Below are 23,483 nucleotides of genomic sequence, written 5' to 3'. Positions count from 1 at the left end.
CGAGCGGACAAGGATCCGGCCCCGGAGAGTCGCCGCCTAGCGCGGCCAAAGCTTTCTCCAGCCGGCCCCCTGGGGCTGCGGACGCGGTTTCCGACGGGGCCTTTCTCTCTGAGGGACTCCTGCGCGGGAGGAGGAGAGGCCTAAGCGCCTCGCTTCTTCCTCCCAGGCAAAGCGAACGGGCTGGAAGTCGGGGCGGCAGCCGGAGATGAAGCTCTCGAATGCGGTGAGTCGGAGCTCCTCGCCCCGGGGGAGGGAGAAGGAAACGGAGGCCCGTCGCCTCAGTGACCGGCTGGGAAGGCGCTCGCTGCGGGTCGGGCAGCAAAAATGAAAATAAGAATAATGGTCCCGAAGACTCTCCTGTGGGTTTAGGGAGAGGATGCAGGAGGGGAATCGCAGCTCTTAAGGCAGTTCCGACCCCGAAACTTGCATGCGTTCGTCCACGCATTTAAGGTTTATATGTCGGAGGCTTACCACTTAAAACGTTTTTTGTTTTTGTTTTTAAAAAACGCGGTTTATATATAGGGGTAAATTCTGCACTGGCTAGCAACGGATATGGTGTGGGTTGATGGACACAGGGTCACACTTGGACCGAGGAGGCCTGAAGTTTAATTCATGGAAAAGCAACTTACTTCTCATCAGTCTTATCTCACGAAGTTTAATTTGGGAATAAAGTCGTGGGTGCCTCCCAGCCGGCTTCTTGAAAGAAGGGCAAAAAGCAAATGCAAAAAAAAAGAAAGAATCTGGCTTTATTTTAAAATTGCTCTAATCTTGTTTTCTGTACTGATTCGGCAACATTTGTGATGTAATATTTTGCTACTGCTCACAGGTGAGGTCACGCACAAGGAAATGGTACAGCAGCGAGGAAGTACCGAACGGACCCTCCAGATGTTGTAAACTGTGGCTCCCCCCATCCCTGGCTTTTGGGCTTCCTGGCTCTGGCTGATGGGAGTCCAAGAGCAGCTGGGATGCTACTGGCTTTCCACCCCTAATGTCTAGGATTGCAACCTCAGCCTTGTGTTTATCAGCCTCACTAATTATCATAAGTGTTATGTAAACATGCTTGCTTTGGGGGTGTTTTTTAAAAAGATTATTTACTGTACATACTGCTTTTTATCTAGTGATCCCAGATCAGTTAAAAGACACACATAAAATAACTATTTTTCTCTGATTCAGTATTCACAATTGCTACTGCATATTAGAACTGTTTCTTCCATATACATATTTTGAAATGACGGAAAAACATTCTTTTTACGCCACTTCTAAACACTATGCTAAACACTTTGTCACTGAAAAATGTTAAAGGGTGAGGTATTCTATGTGCCTTAAAAAGGTAAAGGTACCCCTGACCGTTAGGTCCAGTCGCGGACGACTCTGGGGTTGCGGGGCTCATATCACTCTACAGGCCGAGGAGCCGGCATTTGTCTGCAGACAGCTTCCGGGTCATGTGGCCAGCATGACTAAATTCTAGTCTTGTTACAGTTTGTATATATCTTGTATTAAAATAGTATAGAAAAACATGCAGTTGTTTTTAAGAATAATCTGCACTAAACTGCAAGAATATGTTATTTCCTGGAGCTGCAGATAAAGAATGACAACAGAAATAAGCTGTCACTGTCAGAGGTTTTATATATTTGTAACTGCATTTATAACCCACTTTTCCTCCAAGGAGTTCAAGGTGCCTCTCTTGCTTTCAGTTTAACATCATAACAACCCTGTGAGGTAGGTTAGGCTGAATGTCCCAAGGTCACACAGTGGGCTTCATACCAGAGTAGGGATTTGAACTCTGGCCTCTCAGAGCAGAAAGGTATTGCCAGGTATTACTGCAGTTATTCTCATAACAATGAATGCTGTCGGGCTACTTCATAGTAATTGTTTGTCCCAGTTACTCTGGTGATGCCACGTACATAAGATGGCACTCTTGAATGCCATCCTTTTTTATGCAGAATAATGATCACACCTTGATTTTGTGCTGTCTCACAATTACAGATTAGAATCCCTCCTTTTTACTCATAAGCCTAAATGAAAGTTGGGGATCATTATATCCTTTTACTGCTCTTTGATCAGTGTATGGCATTTTCTAAACCAGACGTGCAATTTAGATATTAGAGAGTGACTTACTGAAAGGGGAAAAGTTCACTTTCTCCTAAATTGAGACCGAATGCTGGTGTGCATTGTGTGTAAGGAAGAAGTATTATGCAACCTTTAAAAGAACATTATGGATCCATCCTAGTTAATAAATTCCATATTTTCATGCTGACATATTTTCCCCCTGTAAATTTATAATCATGGACATATGCTTCACTGGAGAGCCACTATTGCTGATTGTGTGAAGAGAAAAACTGGAAATAGGACTCTGTGAACCAGTCCTAGATGCTTCAGTGCCTGGCTTATGGTGTTGCCTTGTTCCATCATCTCTGAATTATTTCCTAGATAAGACAGAAGTAGAATCTAGTTCAGGGGTCTGCAACCTTTAAGACAAAAAGAGCCACTTGGACCCACTTCTGAAGAAAAAAACAAACTGGGAGCCGCAAAACTAACGCACGCACCGCCCCCATGCGACGTCACAGCCAGTACAGCGCCCGCCACAGTGGGGAGTGTCGGGGTGCACAATGCGCCTCCTCCCCTCACTAGTATCCGCCCCGGAGCCGTGGCAAAGGTGTAAAAGAGCCACATGCGGCTCCGGAGCCGCGGGTTGCCGACCCCTGATCTAGTTCATTGTAGAGTTTACTTGGAGGACTTGGTTGAAAAGGTGTTAGGACCTGTCAGTCAAGGCATCAGTAGCTAATGTTGTACCTTCCAGATACTTTTGGATTCCACTCTAAAGCTATAGCATAGCCAGTAGTCAGGAATTATGGGAGTTGTAGTCCAGCAGCCTCTGGAAGGCACCATGTTAGCTACTCCTGGTTTTTCCATGGTGCTGGCAGGGTGTTGTGCAAAGACCTGAGAAAGTCAAAGATGGACTGGCCACTGAAAGATGGGCAATAACATGTAGATGATACTAGGATCTTCTGGCGCACTGGTGAATATATGTGTGCAGAGAGCCTCTTTACATCTTCTGCTCCTAGGTGAGAGGGAAGTTGGAGCATTCCCACATCACCTCTTATGTGCTCCTGCAGTGAAACTTCATTGGAAGAGACATGCAAGGACGTGTGGCTGCTGCTGTTGTGACAGTCCTCTTCAGTAGTCTCTGGAGTCAGAGACAATTGATCAAGTGCTCTTCTTATGGGTGCGGTTTTCTAAGCAGAGGGGACATGTAGAAATCTGTTTAGTTCCTCTCATCTTCTCTCTGTTTATGAAGCCAATATGTAGTTTGGATCTGCTATCAAAACATGCTTCTTGTTCCTTTAAACTTAGTGGGAAATGATGGCAATTCTCTTTTAAATCAGTGTCTTGTGATCCTTAAATTTACTAGATTCTGTGCCTTATAATTCCCTTCCCAGATCCTTGGCCATGGAGGATATGACTCTGATTTTAGTGATGATGAAACAGGAGAGAAATCGGACCAGCAGAAAAATAGGTAATGCCTTTTACTAGTAGTATTATAAGGTCCTTCCTAGGAGTGTAAGTGGCAGACTCCTTTGTCTTCTTTCTCTCAAGCTTGACAGAGAGTGCTGTCTCCAATGAGGAGCGGGGTAGGGGAGAACTGCTGTGCTCATCTAGTGTCTCTGTGCCATCTCATTTCTTGCAGTTCTGTGCTTCATCTCTACAAGAACAGCACTGAAGCCTAGTTGGTCCTTTAGTTTGATTTTCCCTCTGCCACATCTCAGCAGGATTAATCAAGCTACTGAATGAGAGATCAAAGCAGTCAAAGCCAGGTGGCAGCAGGCTATGAAAGAATAAGACACCTGCTGGAAGGGAATGGAGTGCTCTTGCTGCTTGATTATTATATTCTATTACTCATTTTTGTGGCAACTAAGGGTTCAGTCCTATGCACACTTACCTGGGAGTAAATCCCTAAACATGCCTAAATAATTTATTTATGTGGCTTATTTATTAACCTAATGGTTAGTTGCCTTTCCTGTGCCGAAGACAGCATTCAAGTGCAAAAACAACAACACCAAAACCAGCTGGAGCTGTCTGCTTAACTTCAGGAGAGTAGATCAAAGAATATAACTTCCTTGCCCCAGCCTTGGCTGAATGTCAGTTCTAGTGCAACATTTTCTGCACACTGGGCTGGCCTAACCGTAGATGACACCAGCGCATTGCATAGGGTGCCAGACTTCCTGTCTCAGCTGTATAAATGTCTTGGAGAAAGAACTAGAGCTTCACTGTTTAGAAGACATGCACAAAGGCAGCTAAGCAACTCATTGGGTTGCATTCCAGGGATAGATCTGTCATCTCTACCAGCCGCTCAGAGCATCAGAAGAGTTATAAACATGTAGATGTAAAGAAGTGACAGACATTAAACTTGAAACTAAGAAAGTAGTTTCCTAGTTAACTCTTGTAATGTTGCTCAGATGTCAAGAGAGGGATGCAATTTGATTTGCAGAAAAGAAACCTTAGTGAGCTTTCTTTGCATGGTAGTCCTTTAGGAGTGATTCCTATGGAGAACTAACACATAGTGCTAAATATCTAGAGATTTGCTGGAGTTTAAACACATATGAAAGCTGCATGTTCCAATCTGTAAGCCCCTGCTCCTGATCCCAGATGTCTGAGTACTACTTATTGTTATTTAGGAATGTGGACTTTGGGGTTTTTCTCATGGGCCAACACAGCTTCCTTTACCCAATAAGTTAGAGATCAGTGCCTGGAAAATCCAGGGTCAAATCTGACTCCTAAGGATGTTCCTTTTCTTTCCAATTGCTAATCCAGAAGCAAGAGAGGGGTGTAGAGGAAGCTCATGCTGTAGCAGTGGGAGTTGCTGGCCCTGCTCTATGCCATGGGAGGCGGGGGGGGGCCGAATGAGTGGTGGTGTAGACCAACCTCCTACCTCCCATCCCTTCTCCAAGTGGTCCAACTAATTATTGACAGGGGGTAAGCTTTTCCTTTAACACTAAGTTGCTGCTCTGTTTATATGTATTTTCTTCTAATAACCAATTCTGTGTGTTTCCCCTCCTGCATGATAAGGAATGAAGATGCATTACTCAAAAAGCCCTTCCAGAAAGAAAAACAGAGCAAGGTGGCCCACAGACAGGTGGCGACAGATGAATGGGACAGGTACTTTGCCATACTTATGGAATGTTTTCAGAATAGCATTAAGCACATGGCATGTAGACAACTAGAATAACATTGTTGTTTTTACCAGGGAAGAAGCAAGAAATCAAAGATTTCATTTCCTAGCATTGGATGCTGTATCCTTTAAATTTGCGTTGATGAAGAAACAGTTTGTCTTAATTTTGAGAAGAGGAAACTTCATGAAAGAGACCTTTGTTTGAGAGGTTGCTTCCTTAGGGATATTTCATTTCTCATGATCTAAGAGAGGAATTTGCTGAACAAAGTTAAGTACCGGCCATTAAATTTGCCACATGTATAATCTTGGTTATATGTAAGTTTTTCTAGGAAGCCCTCTTGTGGCACAATGTGGATCTCATTGCTACCACCTGCCAATCAGGGCCCTTGCCCATACCACCTGCTAGAACAATTTGTTCCTTCTGAACTCCCAACAGAAACACCAACTTTACTTGACACAACACAGTATGATCTGGAGCAGAACTGACAATATGATGACCTGAGAGGGAGTCATTGAGTGAGATTGAGCTCTTTAGTGATACGTGTGCTGCTTTTCTTCTCCAGGAAGGTGGCTGAAGGCTGTCGGAGAGAGCGAAAGAGGAGGCAAATGGATTGCAGCTCCTCCTAGTGAGCCTCAGTGCCCTTTTCTTGTTACAAGGAGAATAAAGCAGGTGTAGCTACTGCAGCAGGTTGAACAGTACTCTAACCAATTGCAGTCAGTAGGGCAGGTGGGGTGGCATTGCTCACCTGGCATCTAAACAGTGAGCATCTCTGCCAGTTTCCAGGAGGAGAGCTCAGTGTGGGCACAGTGGTGGAGCCACTCTGACGCCATTATGCCCACAGCCACACTTTGCATTGGGGAACCAGGTGAGCAGTGCCACTACACCACCACTCCAAATGCTATTGAGTCTGACTTGGAGCCTTCCTCAATTGATTAGAAGAACTAACTTGGACTCTCCTATTTCTGTTCTTGCTGTCTTTTAAGACAACAAATGTGTGGGTGGAAGAGAGGTATGACTCCAAAGCTGAATTCTATTCAATAATATGCAGGCAGTGACCAATTCGCTCCTGATACCTTTTCAGTGAAATGCGGTGTTAATAGTTGAATAGTTTGTGTCTTTTGCTCGGAAGGATATTCCATTGTTTTGCTTTACCTCATTTTTTGGGGGGGTAGCATTCCTTGTCTGTCATGAATCCAGCTGATGGGTGGATTGCTTTCTCTATTTACATGGAGCGGGGTGTCCTTAGATCAGCTTCATATATATTAGACCTGTGTCAGCAATAGTGTATAAAGTTCAACTGTCTATGCCTTGTCTTGTAATATTTAGTCCTATATCCTAGGGGCAGAGCTCTCTGTCTATATTTGTATATGTGCTGTGTAAGTTAGAAGCTTGATAAATGATTTATAATACCATGATAGCATGGCTGAAAGTCTGTTGCTTTATTGAAAGGAAGCAACACTTCTAGACGGCTTTTATGTAACCAGTTCTGGAACAATTCTAAAATAACTAAATATTCTGCCCCCACCCCTGCAGTTACTTGCCTGTATTTATTGAGTTGTCCTTGGTTAAAAATAACCAGCACAGAAGAAGCTGGTGTAAAAAATATATATATAAGACATTATATCGGGAATTACCATATTACGAGTATTTTCCTTGTTCAGTATTTTCATCAGAAAACTACATCATGTGGTCATAGTGCTAATTTTGCCAATTGCACTGTGGTTGGCACTTGTATGAAATGGCCCAAATTGAAACCTTCCAGTGTAGATTTTATTTTGGAATGGTAAAATTTTGTCACTAGATTTGCCAGTCTCCCCAACTTCTCTCTTGCAGAAATCTTTCTCCTGTTCCTTGAGTGGTCCTTCATATGCTGTGTGAGCCATTTCCAAATTTGCTAGGTGTAGGCAGAGTTCTTTCAGCAAAGGAACGATAGATTTCCAGTTATCTTATTTCTTTTTGGGGAAGCAGGAAAATGCTGTCAGCAAATTCCTTAATTTTTGTCAGTATGCAAGACATAAGAAAATGGTCAATGACTATATTTTGTACTATGGTGGCAAGAAAGAAGATTTCAAACGTTCAGGGTGAGTACAAAATAATTACAGAAGTCTGTCTGCTTTCAGAAGTTACTAAGTCTGTAATCTTATGCATAAATAATAGAGAGCAAGTTAAAAGTGAAATCACTGAGGGCGTGCTTTTGAGTAAATAGGAGTGAGCAGAAGTAAACTCTGGATAATTCTGGAGTGCTTCACATGTTACAATTTACTTGCATCCATCCCATGTTGTTGTTTGTGTTGGGGAAAAGCAATACAGTGCATTGATATAGTGCAGAGTGGGGGGGGGGGGCGAGAATCTCATCCCACAGCCATGTAAGATGAAGGCAGAACATCTCATTTGGTCTTGAAGAGGCCAGTGAGCCCTGCACAGAAGAGTGGCAGGATGGACAGGTGCCATGTTTTCCCCAACTCAGTTGGGAGGCAGACTTCAGGCATTTTACAGCCAGCCAAAACTACCTCCCCATTGGCTCAGGAGCAGGAGCTGTGGCTGGTTGCTTAAGTCTTTCCTGCCTCCATCTCCTTGCTGAATTGCAAAGTGTTCCACCCTTTCAAATACTGCATAAGGGCAGGGACAAACATTGCTCATTGTGTATTTTGTATGCATTATGTGCCACTTTGGACACAGATTTTTCTGGAAAAGTGAGCTATAAAATGGAACTGAATGTGTTAGAGATTCTGAAAGGAAATGCAACAAATGAAGAGAGGTGATCTTTTTAAAAAAAAAAAAAATCATTTGATAACTGATTGATTATTTTTTTTAACAGAGAAAATGACAAGACTGACCTTGACATTATAAGAGAAAACCACAGATTCTTGTGGAGAGAGGAAGATGAAGCTGACATGAACTGGTAACTTGGGCTGGGATTGATCTCATTTATTTCTCTCTTATATAAATACGTTAATTCATACATATTCTTTTTATGTAAAATGGCTTGATAAACTTAAGGAGTCTAATTGTACACCTTTGTGGCTAATACACTCATGATGCGAGTGAGTGGGAATTATTGTTGTGCATTGCCAATTAAAAGCAATCTAGTGATTTGTTTTTAATGCTACAAAACAAGGCATCTTCAAAGCTGTTTCTCAGCTGCGTGTTAGGCTGCAATTCTATACACCAGATGTGCAGAACTTGTGGCTCTCTAGATGTTGTTGGGCTGTAGCTCTTCTCATTCTTTACCATTGGCTATCCCTTATCATGCTAGCCAGGACTGATGGGAGTTGTCCAACCGGCCCACCAATTCTCTACACCTCTACATGCACTATCCCCATTTAAACACAGGGGGGTTTCTGCATAAATGCATAGGATGTTAAAGTATTTAAAGAAAAGGTCATTGAATTGTGCTTTTTCTTTAATTTTCTGTGAAAGCTGTACATTTATAAAACTACCTTGCTAGTATTCCTGCCTTTTTAATATAAGATAAAAAGATAGAAAAAAACTTCTATCTTTTGCCCACATTTGCGTTGTCTAACCAACTAACCCATAATAATGTCTCCGTCTTTCAGGGAGAAGAGTCTCAGCAAGAAATACTACGATAAATTATTCAAGGAGTACTGCATAGCAGATCTGACTAAATACAAAGAGAACAAGGTACATGCTGGACAAATTTTGTAACTCAGGGGGCTGTCTATGTTCATCCAAGTGAATGTAATCTCTCTTAAGGCCATGTATGCTATTGCAGAGACTATAGGTAGAAACATAGCCAGTATCTTAACACCTGTGGCCAATAATGGGAACTGTAGATAGAATGTCCTGGTTTGCATGTAATCATAAGCCAAAGTATAGCCTAGTGTGAACACACAAGAATGCAGGTTCTCATGGAGGTGACTGTGGCTGTTTTATAGTATTAGAACTCATGGACATCCTATGAAGCTGAATGTTGCAAGATTCAGAACAGACAGAAGAAATTACGTACAGTGATACAGTGGTGCCTCGCAAGACGAAATTAATTCGTTCCACGAATTTTTTCGTCTAGCGAATTTTTCGTCTTGCGAAGCACGAAATCCCATAGGAATGCATTGAAAATCAATTAATATGTTCCTATGGTCAAAAAAAAGTCCAAACAAAGCCAAATTTGGTACAACAAGAGTTTATTAAGTGCTCTTTAAAGTCACACATACTGTAAAGAGCATTTCAAAATTCAAACCCAGAATTTTTTTTAAAAAACAGCAGAGTGGCCCAATGGTCACAGAAAATCATAAAAATGCATGAAAAAAATCACAAGCTTCCAGATTCTTGCAAACCCCTCCCCAACTGTTCCCCCAGCCACCCAGCACACAGAAATTCAAATCCAGAATTTTTTTAAAAAAACAGCAGAGTGGCCAATGTTCACAGAAAATCATAAAAATGCAGAAAATAAACACATAAGTTTCCAGATTCTTGCAAACCCCTCCCCAACACCAAGTCCTTGAATTCCAAACACCCCAACCCAAAATCCAACCCCCCTGCCAAAAAAAGTTTTAAAAGCTTAACTTACCAAATGGCTGCAAAAGAAGTTTTGGAAAAGCTTCAAAAATCACCAAAGTCTTTAAAAACCTCAAAAAAGGCTACTATGTACACTGCGTTCTATGAGTTGCTCCTCAAAGTCAAGTCGCAACTGTATTAATGGTGTTAAGAAAAATGAAACAAACTTGCAAGACGTTTTCGTCTTGCGAAGCAAGCCCATAGGGAAATTCGTCTTGCGAAGCAGCTCAAAAAACGGAAAACCCTTTCGTCTAGCGAGTTTTCCGTCTTGCGAGGCATTCGTCTTGCGGGGCACCACTGTACCTTGGGTTAAGAACTCAATTCGTTCTGGAGGTCCGTTCTTAACCTGAAACTGTTCTTAACCTGAGGTACCACTTTAGCTAATGGGGCCTCCTGCTGCCAGAGCACGATTTCTGTTCTCATCCTCAAGCAAAGTTCTTAACCCGAAGTACTATTTCTGGGTTAGCGGAGTCTGTAACCTGAAGCATCTGTAACCTGAGGTACCACTGTACTTCTTCACACAGTGCAGAGAGACACTATGGAATTCACTCTTACAAGCTGTAGTGATAGCCACCAATTTGGATGGCTTTAAAACAGGAACAGACAAATTCATGTGGAATATTGCTATCAGTGGCTACTACCCACAATGGCTCTTGCTGTAGGTTACACTTTTTACCTGCTTGCACCTTGCTGAAAATGCAGAGGCTGAACAGGACTTTAGCACAGACAAAAGTAGACATAAGACTATTATGCATAACAGTGCTTTGTCTATTCCTTGTCATTTGATGATGAAAAGGGAGTATAGCTAGGTGGCCAGTATGTTGGATCTAGATGAGCAAATTGGAACTACCAACTTTTCTGTACAATGTTATTTGCAGTCTGTTTTTCTTTTCAAAGCAGGGTTTTTTGGAGAGGGAATGCCCTTGAATGAAAGTACACATCGTAGTCTTATTCATTACACAGCTTTTTAAATGGGGTATGGTGAGAGGGGATGGCAGGGCGAAGACCCCAGGAATGCATATATCCTGTATTACTTCCCCAGAGTGCTCTTTTCACCTCTCTGTCCCCTACCTGCACAGACAATTCATACCATCTATATTTGCTACTGTCTGTTTTGCCAGTTCTGGAGAGGCTTGCAGGTACAGATCTGACCTGGCTAGTCATACAAAGGAGCCTGGGGTTCCTGTAGGAGCTGGAGACTCTCAGATAGGCCTTGATCCCAGCAGTCACCTTCACAGGTTTCCCCTGCTCCCAGGTAGTGTCATGCGTCTAGCTGGGTATTTCACTGGCACCCCTGAAGCTCATGATCATCTCATTACCTGCTCTGCTCCTGGGACCATGAACAAGTTGTTGACCTCTGTGATAAGACATTTTGAAAAAGTTGGAATGGCCTTGTGTTTGGGTCAAGATTCAGGATGGACCGTGTCTTCTGAACAAATGAAAGGTTATCCTGCAACTTGCTGCAAGAGCTCCCATGTTTTTCATGTATCCTTTGAGGAGAAATTTTAAATGGTACAGAGGAAGTACGAAAAGTTGGATTAAACACTTTGAACTTATAAAGTGGAGGAAGAGCAACCTTTAGAGTGACACCAGAAGCAATTCCAGGCGAGGGTGGATCTTCCCAATTCATATTTTAATCATTCCTATTTCTTGCCTACTAGCAGTTATCAGAGTCTATGAAATCCATTCTTACCATTTTCTGTGGAACACGTAGCTCAATATCATAATAATTCAGTGATAGTGAACTAGAAAAATAAAATTGCAATACCTGAGGCATAAGAGAAATATCTCAGTTGCACTGGATGCACTGAATGTGTAAGTGCAAAATACTTACTGCATGTCTTTTATTCTTCTAACAGTTTGGATTTAGATGGAGACATGAGAAAGAGGTTGTGTCAGGAAAAGGCAAGTTGTTATTTTTTTTTTCTTATTGTGGTTTGAATTGTAACTTCTATGAGCAGAGTTCTGTTCAGAGAATGGAGCTTCCTGCTCCAGCCCCTGCCCCCAATTGTTGTTTGCCAGCTGATAAACCTTCTGTAACATTATGAGACTTAGTGTGGAAGGGTGCAGCTAGGAGGGGATTCTCCCTTGGTCTTTATGCTCACATAGGGAACTTTGAGATCCAAGCCTTTTTGAATGAATGTTTTTACTTGTTCTCTCTTACTTATTACATTGTCACATAATGACTATTTTTTTCAAGATATACACGGTAACATGAAATTAGCTTATATCGTTCTGTCATGGCAGTTACCATCTCTAGAGTGCTTTAATGATCTGGGTGGAGTATAGCTGAGAAACAAGCTTAATTTCATTTACAGTGGTACCTCAGGTTAAGTACTTAATTCGTTCCGGAGGTCTGTACTTAACCTGAAACTGTTCTTAACCTGAAGCACCACTTTAGCTAATGGGCCCTCTTGCTGCTGCCGCGCTGCTGGAGCACAATTTCTGTTCTCATCCTGAAGCAAAGTTCTTAACCCGAGGTAATATTTCTGGGTTAGCGGAGTCTGTAACCTGAAGCGTATGTAACCTGAGGTACCACTGTAGTATGTATTGTTTCAAGAAGCATTTGCTAATGCAACCATAGGTAGTAAAGTAGACAGGGCAAGAGGACTGTTGATACTAACATGAGTTTTTTTTGTATGTCTCACTCCTTGACAGTCCATCCAATCTTTTCTCATGCCTGCCTATTGACGCAGGCTCTGGCTGGTAGAGTTTCCCTTTCCTGCTGCAGCTCCCTGTGCCCCCACAACTAAGTTGGGCCATCCTCTGGAGCTGTGTAGGCGGTGGCATTGGGGCTGCAGGGGTGAGGAGAGATTGGTAGAAGCCGCGAATGCAATTTTCACCAGTGGGAGCTTCTGCTGCCTTGGAACAATAGACACTTTGTAATTTATAGAAAGTTTGAAGATATAAATATATCTGATCAAGTTCCAATAAACGATGTATAGGAAGCACAGCTGTGCTATGGATAGCTTCTTGTGACAGTTTCTTGTTCTAGCAATGCAGTAGACCGCTAATATATATTCTGCATTTATTTATTGTTTGTCAATTATTATTTCTGAAACCATAGGCTGTCTTCACAAAGACAGCTGCAGTTACCAGCAGCTATTAGCATAGATCAATAATATAGTTCACCACTAAGGGGCGCAAGCATTCAGCAATTTTGTAAACATTTCTAGATGCAGTTGTGTAATCTGTTTTGCAGAACTTACTCTTGCAAAACATGTTTTGTATATTATTTTATTAGCATTCTCAAATCAAACATTATTCTGATTTTGCATACATCTTAGCAAGGCAATAGAAGCTGTTTAAAGCTTCTCCCAGCCCAGTATGTAAGAAAAACAAGCAGCAGTGACATTAATTTTAAAATGACATTTTCTTTTGAATTCTGGTTTGGCTTCTTAGCTATCATTTAATGAAACAAGTTGTGTTTTCCTTCCATAACCAGGAGGTTCATATCAAACATTTTCATTGTAGCTATTTTGATGCCAGATGTTCTTGGAGGAAACTGATTTTGTAGATCTATTTCAGTCAGGGTTGAGGTCTGCTTTTGGCACAGAAAGCTTTGGTCACCCTGTATGATGAACTCTCTTGGGAGAAAGACAGTTTTCCTTGACCTCAGTGGCTTTCAATACCATTGACCATGGTGTCCTTCTAGCGTGGCTGTCGAAGTTAGGGTGGGGGGCACCCCTTTATGGTGATTCCCGTCCTACTTGGATGGTCATTTCCAGAGGGTGATGCTTGGGAAGCACCAAGACCCATCTTCAGACCCGGGGAGCCTTCAATGTGGGGTTACTTCAGGGTTCATTTTTATCCTCCATGCTGTTTAATATTTACATAAAGCTGCTGAGTGGGGCTTTCTGGAGGTTTGGAGTATGTTGTGAGCAAAGAGCTGATGACACACAGCTCTCCTCCTCCTTTCTATCTGCAGGTGAGGCAGTGGAAGTGCTGGGCCAGTGTCTTGCCTCAGTAATGGACTGAATGAGAGCCAACAAACTGAAGCTCAATCCAGATAAGACTGAGGCACTGTTAGTGGGAGGTTCCTAGATGGATGGGAGGTTGCCTGCTCTTGATGAGGTTACACTCCCTCTGAAAGAACAGGTACACAGCATGGGGCTACTTCTGGATCCTTTGAGGCTCAGGTGGCCTCGGTGGTGCAGAGTGCCTTCTGTCAGCTACAGCTGGTGGTTCAGCTACGCCCCAGATAACTACTGTTGCCTATGCTCTGGTATCCTCTAGGTTAGATTACCGCAGCACGTTATACGTAGGGCTGCCTCTGAAGATGGTTTGGAAACTCTGGCTGGTGCAGAATTCAGCACCCAGGTTGCTCACCAGGGCAAGGCAGTTTGAGCATATTACATCGATCTTGGCCCAAACTGCACTGGCTGCCAATTAGTTTCTGGGCCCAATTCAAAGTGATGTTTTTCACCAATAAATCCTTAAGCAGCTCAGGACCGCAATGCTTCAAGGACCACCTCTCCCCATATGAACTGACCCAGACCCTGCAATCGTCATCCAAGGCCCTTATTCATGTGCCTCCTCCATGAGAGGTCTGGAGGGCAGCAACACAAGAAAGGGCCTTTTCTGTGGTGGCTGCCTGTTTGTGCAATGCTCACCCTAGGGAGGCTCGCCTGGCGCCTTCATTACTTATCTTTAGGCACCAGGTGAAAACATTTCTCTATAACCAGGCCTTTGGCTGAGTAAACCTTATATGGCCTTTTAAATGTGTTTGTGGGAGGGGAGTTATTGTTTCGTTTTTGTGTTACTATGTAATTTGTTTTTGCATTTTGCATTTTTATGTTGTGAAACACCCTATGATCTTCAATGAAGGGTGGCATACAGTTTTAATAAATAAATAGTTATACCAACCACAAACAGGAAATATTGCGCCAAACCACTAGGATGTAGATGGAGCCCAATGACTCCAGCAAGTGAGTTAAGATATACAGTACGGCTGAGGGTGAAGCATCCAGAGATACGTGCCAATCAGCTGTCAGAGAAGATTCCTCCATATCACTAAACAAAGTGATCAGCCTAACCCTTAAGTGACTTAAATCCCCTCTTCCAAGGTTCCCCAACAGCTGTTTTGTGCCACAGCAGCTCAAGCCTTTGAGGGTCCATAAATATATTTTGATTCCTCCCCTCTTAGATTAAGAGCTCTGTTGTGTCTAAAAATCAGCCTATTAATCAGGTACATCCTTTGTCTCCCTTGTGCATATGACTTGAAGCATGGGCTACAATCCCAACCCATCACCATCAGCCAGAGTTTTAATGCTGGCATCAGATTGCTGTAGGTGTAAATTAAAACAAAATACACCGTATTGATTAAACAAACAAACAAACCCTGATGCTTCCCGTTTGTGTGTTTTGTATAAATATTCAAATGTTCTTTTATCCAGGGTTGACTGTGTGCCTCTTAAGTCATTTGGAGAAGTAAATGAGCAGCAGCATTCTGTGCTCTTTGGTTCCTGCTTTAGTATTACGGCTGGTTTTGCACAGCAGAAGTGAAGTATCTGAGGACACTGTCAATCCATTGGTTAGCAGCTTAGGCAGAACATTCTGAGGTTAATCTTTCAAAAACAGTTCTGGAGGTGAGCCTATTAATACAGATAGTTACCACTCACTAGGCGTGGGGATGTCTCATTTTCCGAGAGGCTGTATGTCTCTGGTACTACACACAGGGTTAGAAACGCAACAGAGCCAGTGAAATCAAACGAGATGTTATGCTTTCATTCGTTGGACATGCTGAAACAAGGCTGCCATATGCTGTGCCCGTTTCGTTATTGAAGTACAGCATCCTAAGAAAGACGTGCACAGTACAGAGTCCAGCTATGCATCCCTATCAGGGGTTTTAAATGGTTTGTTCTGAATTGCAGCACATCCTTCGCTCCAACACAACACTCCCCTCCATTGGAGGTTTTTAAGCAGAGGTTGTCTTAATGACCAGCTGTCATGGATGCCTTAGCTGAGATTCTGCTAGGAGACCCTTGGCGTGTTCCTTTCAACTCTGCAATTCTATGATTCTGTGGCGACCTGCTTTTGGAAAACTCGGGGAAGTTTCAACAGGTTAAAACGTGGCATAAAGTGGGGTTGGGGAGGAGGGGAGAATTAACAAAAATAATTTAAATGCACAAAGGAGTCACCCGGATCAGGGACATCAGTGCCAGTACCCAGGGGAGGCCTGGGATGAGTTGGCACACTGCTGTTACTCCTGTGGTGCCGAGAAGGGCATGTGGGTCTGCGAGGGGCTTACCCTCAAGGAAAAGCCCTTGCAAAACCTCCCCACCCTGCTGGGTGAGAGGCAAAGCATTCTGCACAGCTGGGCCACCCACCCTTCTCCACTCCTAGGGGCGGGGGAGACCAGCGGCAAAGCTGGACAGTAGAACGTGGTTCCACCATGGCCCCAACAAAGCCTCCCTTGCCTGGGGTGCTTCTCTGGTGGTAGTGGGGTGGGCTGGGTGACTGTGGGAACACCTCTTTTGTTTCTACCCCCTGGGGTGGCTGCTTCACCCCGCCTCATCAGTGGGCTGGCTCTTCCAGTACTCATCCCAGTAATAAGCGGCAGGGAGAAGCAAGAGTGGAAGCTCTCCCAGAAGGGGGTTTAGGGCAACACAATTGGTTCAGTTGCACTGGGCGTGGAACCTCGGGGCTGCTGCAACCATGGTTTAGAATGCAGGGTGAAAAACAGGGAGTGTTGCACAGGGTGCCACTGAAATTTGAGACCCCACGGTCCACCACTGCTCCACCTACCACCACATCTGAAGCCACACTGGCCTGAGCAGAAGGTGGGAGGGCAGGTTCCTTTTATTTGTGTTATTCTTCCCCTGGGTTAGGCCCCCTGGGGATCCAACTCCCCATGCTCTATAATGTTCCAGTTTGGGGTTTGTCACTGGTGGGAACTTGACTCCTTTCTAGGCATAGCAAGGGCTTCTGTCATGGGGCAACCCCCTCCCCCCACATGGCAGAGTTCCTTTCTGACGCCCTCCAGCCATTGAAATAGGCATGCTGGTTTAGGATTGTGCACTAATGGAATGATTTCAATATATTACTCATATTTCTCAATATCTTAGATTTTGGACCATAGAACTGTATGGGTATGGCATCCCAGGACCATCAAATGATCATGAAGATCCAAGGAAACAGTGTTATTGCAATTGCTTGATCTTGCAATATATTGATCTTGCAAAGTGCTGGAGACTGCAGCTGATTTAGACTAACCTTATCTTCATTGTAAATACCGCATGATTTTATAATAATAATAACATTTCCCCAGCCACTCTGGGCGGCTCACAGCATATATCAAAACATATTGAAACCTTAAACATTAGAAACTTCCCGATACAGGACTGCCTTCAGATGTCTTCTAAAAGCCAGATAGTTGTTTATTTCCTTGACATCTGAAGGGAGAGTGTTCCACAGGGAGGGTGCCACTACTGAGAAGGCCCTCTTGTTAAACAAACCTAGTAGTAGTATCCTTAACAGTTAACTTAATTGTTAGGAACTTACCTGGGGAGAGATAAATTTAGTGCTCTTTTCTGTTTCGCCTGCTTTCTAGGTCAGTTTTCCTGTGGAAGTAAGCACTGTGATGAGAAAGAAGGCTTGAAGAGTTGGGAGGTGAATTTTGGTTACGTTGAGCATGGCGAAAAGAAAAACGCACTTGTTAAATTAAGTGAGTTCTAACAGTAAGCTTTGATTTTTATTTTTATTTAATAATACACTGCTTAATTTTAAGAAAACCTCAAAGTGGTTTAGACGGCTAATTATAAATGGATCTGGCCAGCTGAATTATTACTGTTGATGTTCACTCGGGGTAGAAAATTACATTAGGACTTTTATAAACCCACATTACAGGATTTTTTTAAAGTACAGAGTTCACAAAAGGGGAGTGCAGTCTGGATCCATTCCAAACCAGCTGATTTCTGTAGAATGTGGATTGTTTGGCTTTGCTGAAAACCACCTTCTGCGGCAAAAGAGGTGAGCAGGGAGCAAATGAGCCCATCCCTTTGCTCAGGTGACGAGAACCTGCTCGCCATCAGTAATAATCAGTCTCACACAGAGATGGGTTGAAGAATTCTGGCTGGCTGCTGCAGCGGCTACAGCCAACATTTTGTGTGAACTCAAAAAGATACAAATACAGGGAAAGCAACTTTTTCTCAGCCAGCAGATAAGGACAATGCCATGCCATCACACCAGGCCACGTAGTCGATCAGGCTATGCTATGTGGACCAATCATTGGGACAGCATGAGCTGTCCACGCGTTGATCATGCTCCAAGCCGGCCTCCTGCTATGAAATCCCCTTGCAACAATAAGAACTTTGCTCATGCTCTTATGTACAAGCAATCATTTTCCCACACTCAGGCTCATCCCTCTCGTGGTTAAATTATATCTTAGTGTTGTGTTCAAAGGCCACCAAAGATTTTTTTGGTTGAACAACAAGGTAGTCCAACACATATCTACTCAAAAGTAAGTCCCATTGAGTTCGGTTATGCTTACCCCCAAGAAACTGGGTATAGGATTGCAGCCCTCCAAGGGCAGAATTCAGCGTAGCACTAAGTGGGGCATGCACACAAGGAACAAGGTCTGCTCTTTCTATGAGACTTTCCCACTCTCTCCTCCCCCTGTGTGACTCCCTTGTGTGCCCTGAACCTGACCAGGGGGTCCCAGCAACGCTCCAGAGGACATTTGGGCAGTGCAGATGGGAGGAGAGTGAGGAAATTCCTTCTGTGTGAGCAGACCTCATTCCACACACACACAACAACTTAGTTGAAAACCACCCCGAGTGTTTTTTAATAATGCTTTTCCAATTTATTTATTAAAAGGCAGAATTATTGCTGACGGTTTTGATTAGCGTGCAGCACGTGTGACATGCTAGACATGGCAATCTTACAAAAAGTGAAAGCAGACTTTATGGGGATAATTGATGTTAGATGTAAAATTTATGGGGATATTTTAATTCCTCTACATTTAATTCTTCCTTTTTTCCCTCTTTTTAAAGGGCTTTGTCCCGAATGCTCTTACAAATTAAATTTTCACCACAGGTAACGAAAGTACAGTCTTTGTATATATGTTTGGGTATACTGAGTTGTATGCACAATGCTATGTCGGCGGGGTTGTTTCCTCTCCTCCCCTTGGTGTATTTGCAACATTGCAGGGGATCGGACTTGATGACCTTTGGGGTCACGCCCAATTTTACAATTCTATGATTCCATGATCTGCTCCAGTGAGTTCCTCAACAGATGTTTGCCACAACCTGAAATTATCTTCCTCTCCCAAGCAATTGTTTCCAGCTTTTCCAAAACTGAAATCCCAGCTGTTGGATTGGGGAGCAGAGCCATGAAACACCTCTTTGCTTGTCCAGTTAGCAATATACACATACGGAAGTCTGCTTGTGTATGCATAAAGTCCCCTCAAGGGATTGGGGAAACGTGTATGCATGTTTATTGACACCACTTCTACTTTCCTGGTTCAAGAACTGATTGATAGCGTCACACAGTTCTGGGGTTAAGCTTTGATTCAGGTTACACTCTGCACCTTTATGTTCAACTAAGATGTGGTCCATTTTTGGAAGCAGCTGAGTTGGCTCAAACCTTTTCTCTTTTATTAGGGCATATAGGAAACATCTTTTCTTAAACAAAAAGCATCCATACTATGTTCAAATTGATCAGTTTAAAAACATCAAATTTACTGATTTTTTCAGGGTTGGCTGTTCAGGAATTATAAAGAGTCCTTCCCCACCCACTATATATTTCTGTAATATTTTTGTTGCTGGATAAACACATTGATAGAACTTTTAACATCCACTCCCTTCTATAAAGGAGGAAGGAAGTCAAACCAATGAAAAAGCGAGCAGGCACAGAACAAAGCTCCACAGCTTCAAAGAAAACAAGATTATCTTCACCTCACAGACACAAGCCAAAGAAAAGAAAGAGCCATAAAGGTAAAAGAAACCTTTATGCTTAAAGCGAGGTTGTTTTAAAATGTTAAAACATGTACATTTCGTGTTTTGGAAAACCGCTAGCCGATTCGACTCAGGAGAATTTGTGTGCCTGTGGGATCACATCCGTTTTTGAGAGGGAAGGACAAACATGGGAGGAAGAGGGGAGATGGGGAAAAGGCCTGGTCTATTTCCTACAGGTGGGAAGGTTTCCCAAGTACGTTTGAAAGCAAATCTCTCTTGTCCTGGGGTGCTTCTACTCTGACATTTCAAGCCAAACCTTAGTTTCAGGTGCTAAATTAAGATTATCCGTGTTTCATGCGGTTTGCAAATTACGGTTGAGGGTAGAAGGAGAATTTGTGCACAGGAGGCCTGGTGGAGGAAGCAGCCTTGTCCGATGAACTAGCCTTTATGTCGTCCTGGGTCACTATGTTTATGTTGGACATTTAGCAACATTTCATGGTAAACTCATTTACTGAAAACTGACATTTAGGTATTAACCAAAAGTATTTGTTATATATTTGAGGCTTACTAGTTAAAAACCATAATTATTTTTTTTTAGCATTTCTCTCTGGCCTTATCAAATGCCAGGAATTGCTCAGTAGATGTTGAGTTTCTAACATTATATTTGTACATGTATTTGAATAACTAGACATGTAACTAACATAATTCTAAAAATGTCTGTTTTCAGATCAGTCATTCTTAGAAGAATCAGACGATTCTGACAAAGGTAACTAAATTGCAGGTGAAATCTTGATTTTTGGCTTAAAGGAGTGGTGGGCCCATCACCACAGCCACATTCCTGCTGAGCGTGTCAGTCAAAGTGGAGGAGAGGCAGGCAGGACCCTGGGCCAGCCTCCTAAATGCATGTGACCCAGATAGACACATGTTGCCCTTTCTGTAAAATGCCAGCAAGAAGCTCATGTTACCAGGAGATTTTCTACCCCAAGTAAGCATTAAGTTCTTTTTTTTTTTAAAGAAGTACTTAGGTGCTGCCAGATGTACAAAGATGTGGATTGGGGGCTGCATTTTGAATACACATTCAAATGTCCATTCCACTGAACGCAATGCAGAGTTGATAGGTGGCAAGAAAGTACATTCTGATGCTCATGTGGAAGTGCAGAAAATTACAGTTTGTAAACAGCCGATAGGCAGTTGGGACCCAAACCACATTGGCTATTTAGTTGCATTGCATCTTTTGCCTTGTTTAAAAAAGATACTTTGTTTGGGATTAGGAAAAGAGGTGATAAACATAAGTCATTTAAACCTGCAACAATGTTTGTTTCTCTTATGCCTTCATGCAGTTGGGCTGTAGCCCACAAAATCCCATGCCAAAATTACCTGTTTAGGAAGAAAAGCACACCATGATTACAAAGGGATGGATTTTAAAGAGGAAAGGCTTGGTCAGTCTTATTCACAATGTTGATATTGGAATATAAGCTAGCTAAATATAGTTGCAGCGTATCCATAAGCCTGTTGTTCCCAATTCTTCCCCTGTTTTAATATTTACAAAAAATAGATTGAGAATGTTACCTTCATTGGATTGTGAATGAGACTTGTTAATAAAGAAAATGCTTTCAGATTGTTGTTGTTGCTATATTCACACCCCACCCATCTGGCTGGGTTTCCCCAGCCACTTTGGGCAGCTTACAAACATAGTTTAAAATGTGACATTCCTAAAATCATTTTAAATACTACTGAATCACTCTTTCATTCACAGAGTCTGTCAATAATGACGAGCAAGATGGTCCCTCAGATGCTGATTTTTGGAAGGGTCCGCCACAAGAAACTGAAGAGAAAACACGGTCAGTTTTTTGACGAGTAGCTGTTTGTTTTAAAACGATGGTGCTTATTTAAAATAAATATAATTACGTCATTTTTCCTCAAATTGGTAACAATTACAGTTAACCTTTATGGGCAGATATCCTCCTTCAGTAAACGAAACAGAGAAGAGAACTCCTCTCTGTAAATTGCAGACTTATTTGGAAACTTAGTAAAATAAAATTTGCTCTGCCCCTAAAAGAGGGAAAGTGGTGGGCATATAGCGTAGTCAAAAATCTGTCAGCCATGGCCAATCATACAACAGGGTGAAGACAGACAGCACCAGCCTTAGAAGGAAGGTAACAATTGGTGTCTGGGAGGTTCAGGAAGACATTTTAAATGTGGGTGAGGATGAAGTTTGGGCCTCACTGCAGGCAGCACCATCCTTTGGAAACATTCCCCTTAGATTTCAATCTTCCCGTAGGTTTCTCAGTTTTGTTTCAGCCACTTCACACATTTGAATGATCTAACAACCCTGGCATTACTGTTTGCGCATGTGTTATCTATTTGCAAGATTGGTACAGCACCTCTGCCATGCCACCATAAGTTGTAAGCATTATTGTAAGCATATGTTTCCTTAACAATATGCCCCAATAGTGCAACATTTTTGTCAGCGCAGACCCTGTCAGCACACCTAAAAAGGTGTACCACACCTTGGACTGAAAAATGTTGTCAGAGCTGCCCAAGGTCCCAGCTCACAAAGGACCAACGCCAGTTCTTGTTATATACAAAAGTCTTTATTAAGGTTCAGTTTCGATTCCAAAGCCGCGGCGCACAACTCTACGTCTCAACCCTAGACCGCTGAAGTCCCGTCTAAATCTCCTCCCCCCTGACACCAGTTTAAGATCCTAGCCCTGCTCCACCTCTTCCGTTGCTCTCTCCTCCTCTGGGTCCTCCTGCCCGCTGTGGCATTCCCCTTTCTGGACTCTTCTGACGCTGAGTCGCCTGACTCCTCCCCCTGCCTCCGGTGGGCTTTAGGACCTGGTTCCCAATCCTCATTCTCTGTTGTCCCGCGCTCCTGTACATTTGAACTTGTCTCTCGCGCCAACCCAGTGACCTTCCTCCTGACCGTTATACTGCTCCTGTCACTGCTTCCCTCTTCCGGGAGGCTCGCTGGACTTGACCTCCCCTCCTTTGCCTGACTCTCCGATGGAGGCGTGGCCAGCCCTGACTCATCTTCTCTCCCTGGCGGGGAATACGCTGGCCCCGCTACCTGGGACTCTTCCGCCCCACTACACTCTGGTGGGGAAGCTGGTCCTGATCTCCAACTGCTGCTCTGGGAGTCCCCGCTGGCCCCTTGCTCCTGGAGCGTCCCTCTTGGGGCCCCCCTTGCCCTGGCCATAGGCGCCTCCTTCTGTGAATCTTCCGATTCGCTGGAGAGGCTCATGGAATCTCTCGGGCCACTGTCATCTTCTCCTACGCTCCCCTCGGATTCTTCCCCTTCGCTCTCCATCTCCTCTCTTCCCTGCGCCTCTGCTCCTGAGCCCCTGACAAATGTCTTTGTGAGTAAATGAAAATGACTGCATGCATGCCCCCCCCGGCCCCCCACTGCTTCTTAATACCATTTGCTATTGTTTTACAGGGAAGAAGAATTTGATGAGTATTTTCAAGACTTATTTCTCTGAAATGTAATGTGGAAATCTGGAACTTCGTGGATCATCAAAATCCGTAAATAAACATCAAGCTTCCAATTTCATACCTGACTTTTCTTTAAATATGGTTTTAATTGCATAAGAATTATCCAGTACAACTTTTCTTCACAGGCTCACTTAGATATCTGACATAAGATTGTGTGTTTTTTTGCAGTAGTTTAACCTAAGAGATTATTTCCATGTGATATACTACATTCCAAAACCATGATAAGATTCAGCATTCTCTGATGAACAGGTTAGATTCACAGCAGCCGATTAATGTTCACTTCAAAAAAACAAAAACCAAAAGAATTTGCAGAGGCAATTTTGGGGCCTTTTATTGCTTTGTAGCTCTGCATTCCTCAGAACTTGCCCAGCGTCATTGATACCTTCCTCTTCTTCCTCAGCGCTTC

At 43.2% G+C, this 23,483-nt stretch overlaps 1 protein-coding gene across 1 annotated transcript; it reads left to right on the top strand.

Annotated features, from left to right (window-relative positions):
• The first annotated feature begins 73 nt into the window (after positions 1-73).
• LOC309370975 (protein FRA10AC1 homolog) lies at positions 74-23,135 on the top strand. The gene is made up of 14 exons (XM_081913281.1): positions 74-223; positions 3,441-3,517; positions 5,068-5,157; positions 5,246-5,291; positions 7,176-7,252; positions 7,990-8,073; positions 8,729-8,813; positions 11,546-11,591; positions 17,239-17,352; positions 18,680-18,722; positions 19,500-19,621; positions 20,310-20,348; positions 21,339-21,423; positions 23,022-23,135. Exons 1-14 carry the CDS (start codon positions 206-208, stop codon positions 23,062-23,064), a joined length of 969 nt encoding a protein of 322 aa, XP_081769407.1. The 5' UTR covers positions 74-205; the 3' UTR covers positions 23,065-23,135.
• Positions 23,136-23,483: the final 348 nt, after the last annotated feature.

This window comes from Podarcis melisellensis (genome assembly GCF_964234715.1).
Source record: "Podarcis melisellensis genome assembly, chromosome: 5".
In the NCBI taxonomy this organism is placed as follows: Eukaryota; Metazoa; Chordata; class Lepidosauria; order Squamata; family Lacertidae; genus Podarcis; species Podarcis melisellensis.
The sequence above is the reverse complement of the archived record's forward strand: the minus strand, read 5'-3'. Positions and strand labels throughout refer to the sequence as shown.

Bases quoted from the DNA above. Each gene is read 5' to 3' on its own strand.
- LOC309370975 (XM_081913281.1), top strand. The intron at 19,622-20,309 runs GTAAAAGAAACC...GTCTGTTTTCAG, and splicing joins GAAAAGAAAGAGCCATAAAG to ATCAGTCATTCTTAGAAGAA. The intron at 20,349-21,338 runs GTAACTAAATTG...TTTCATTCACAG, and splicing joins ATCAGACGATTCTGACAAAG to AGTCTGTCAATAATGACGAG.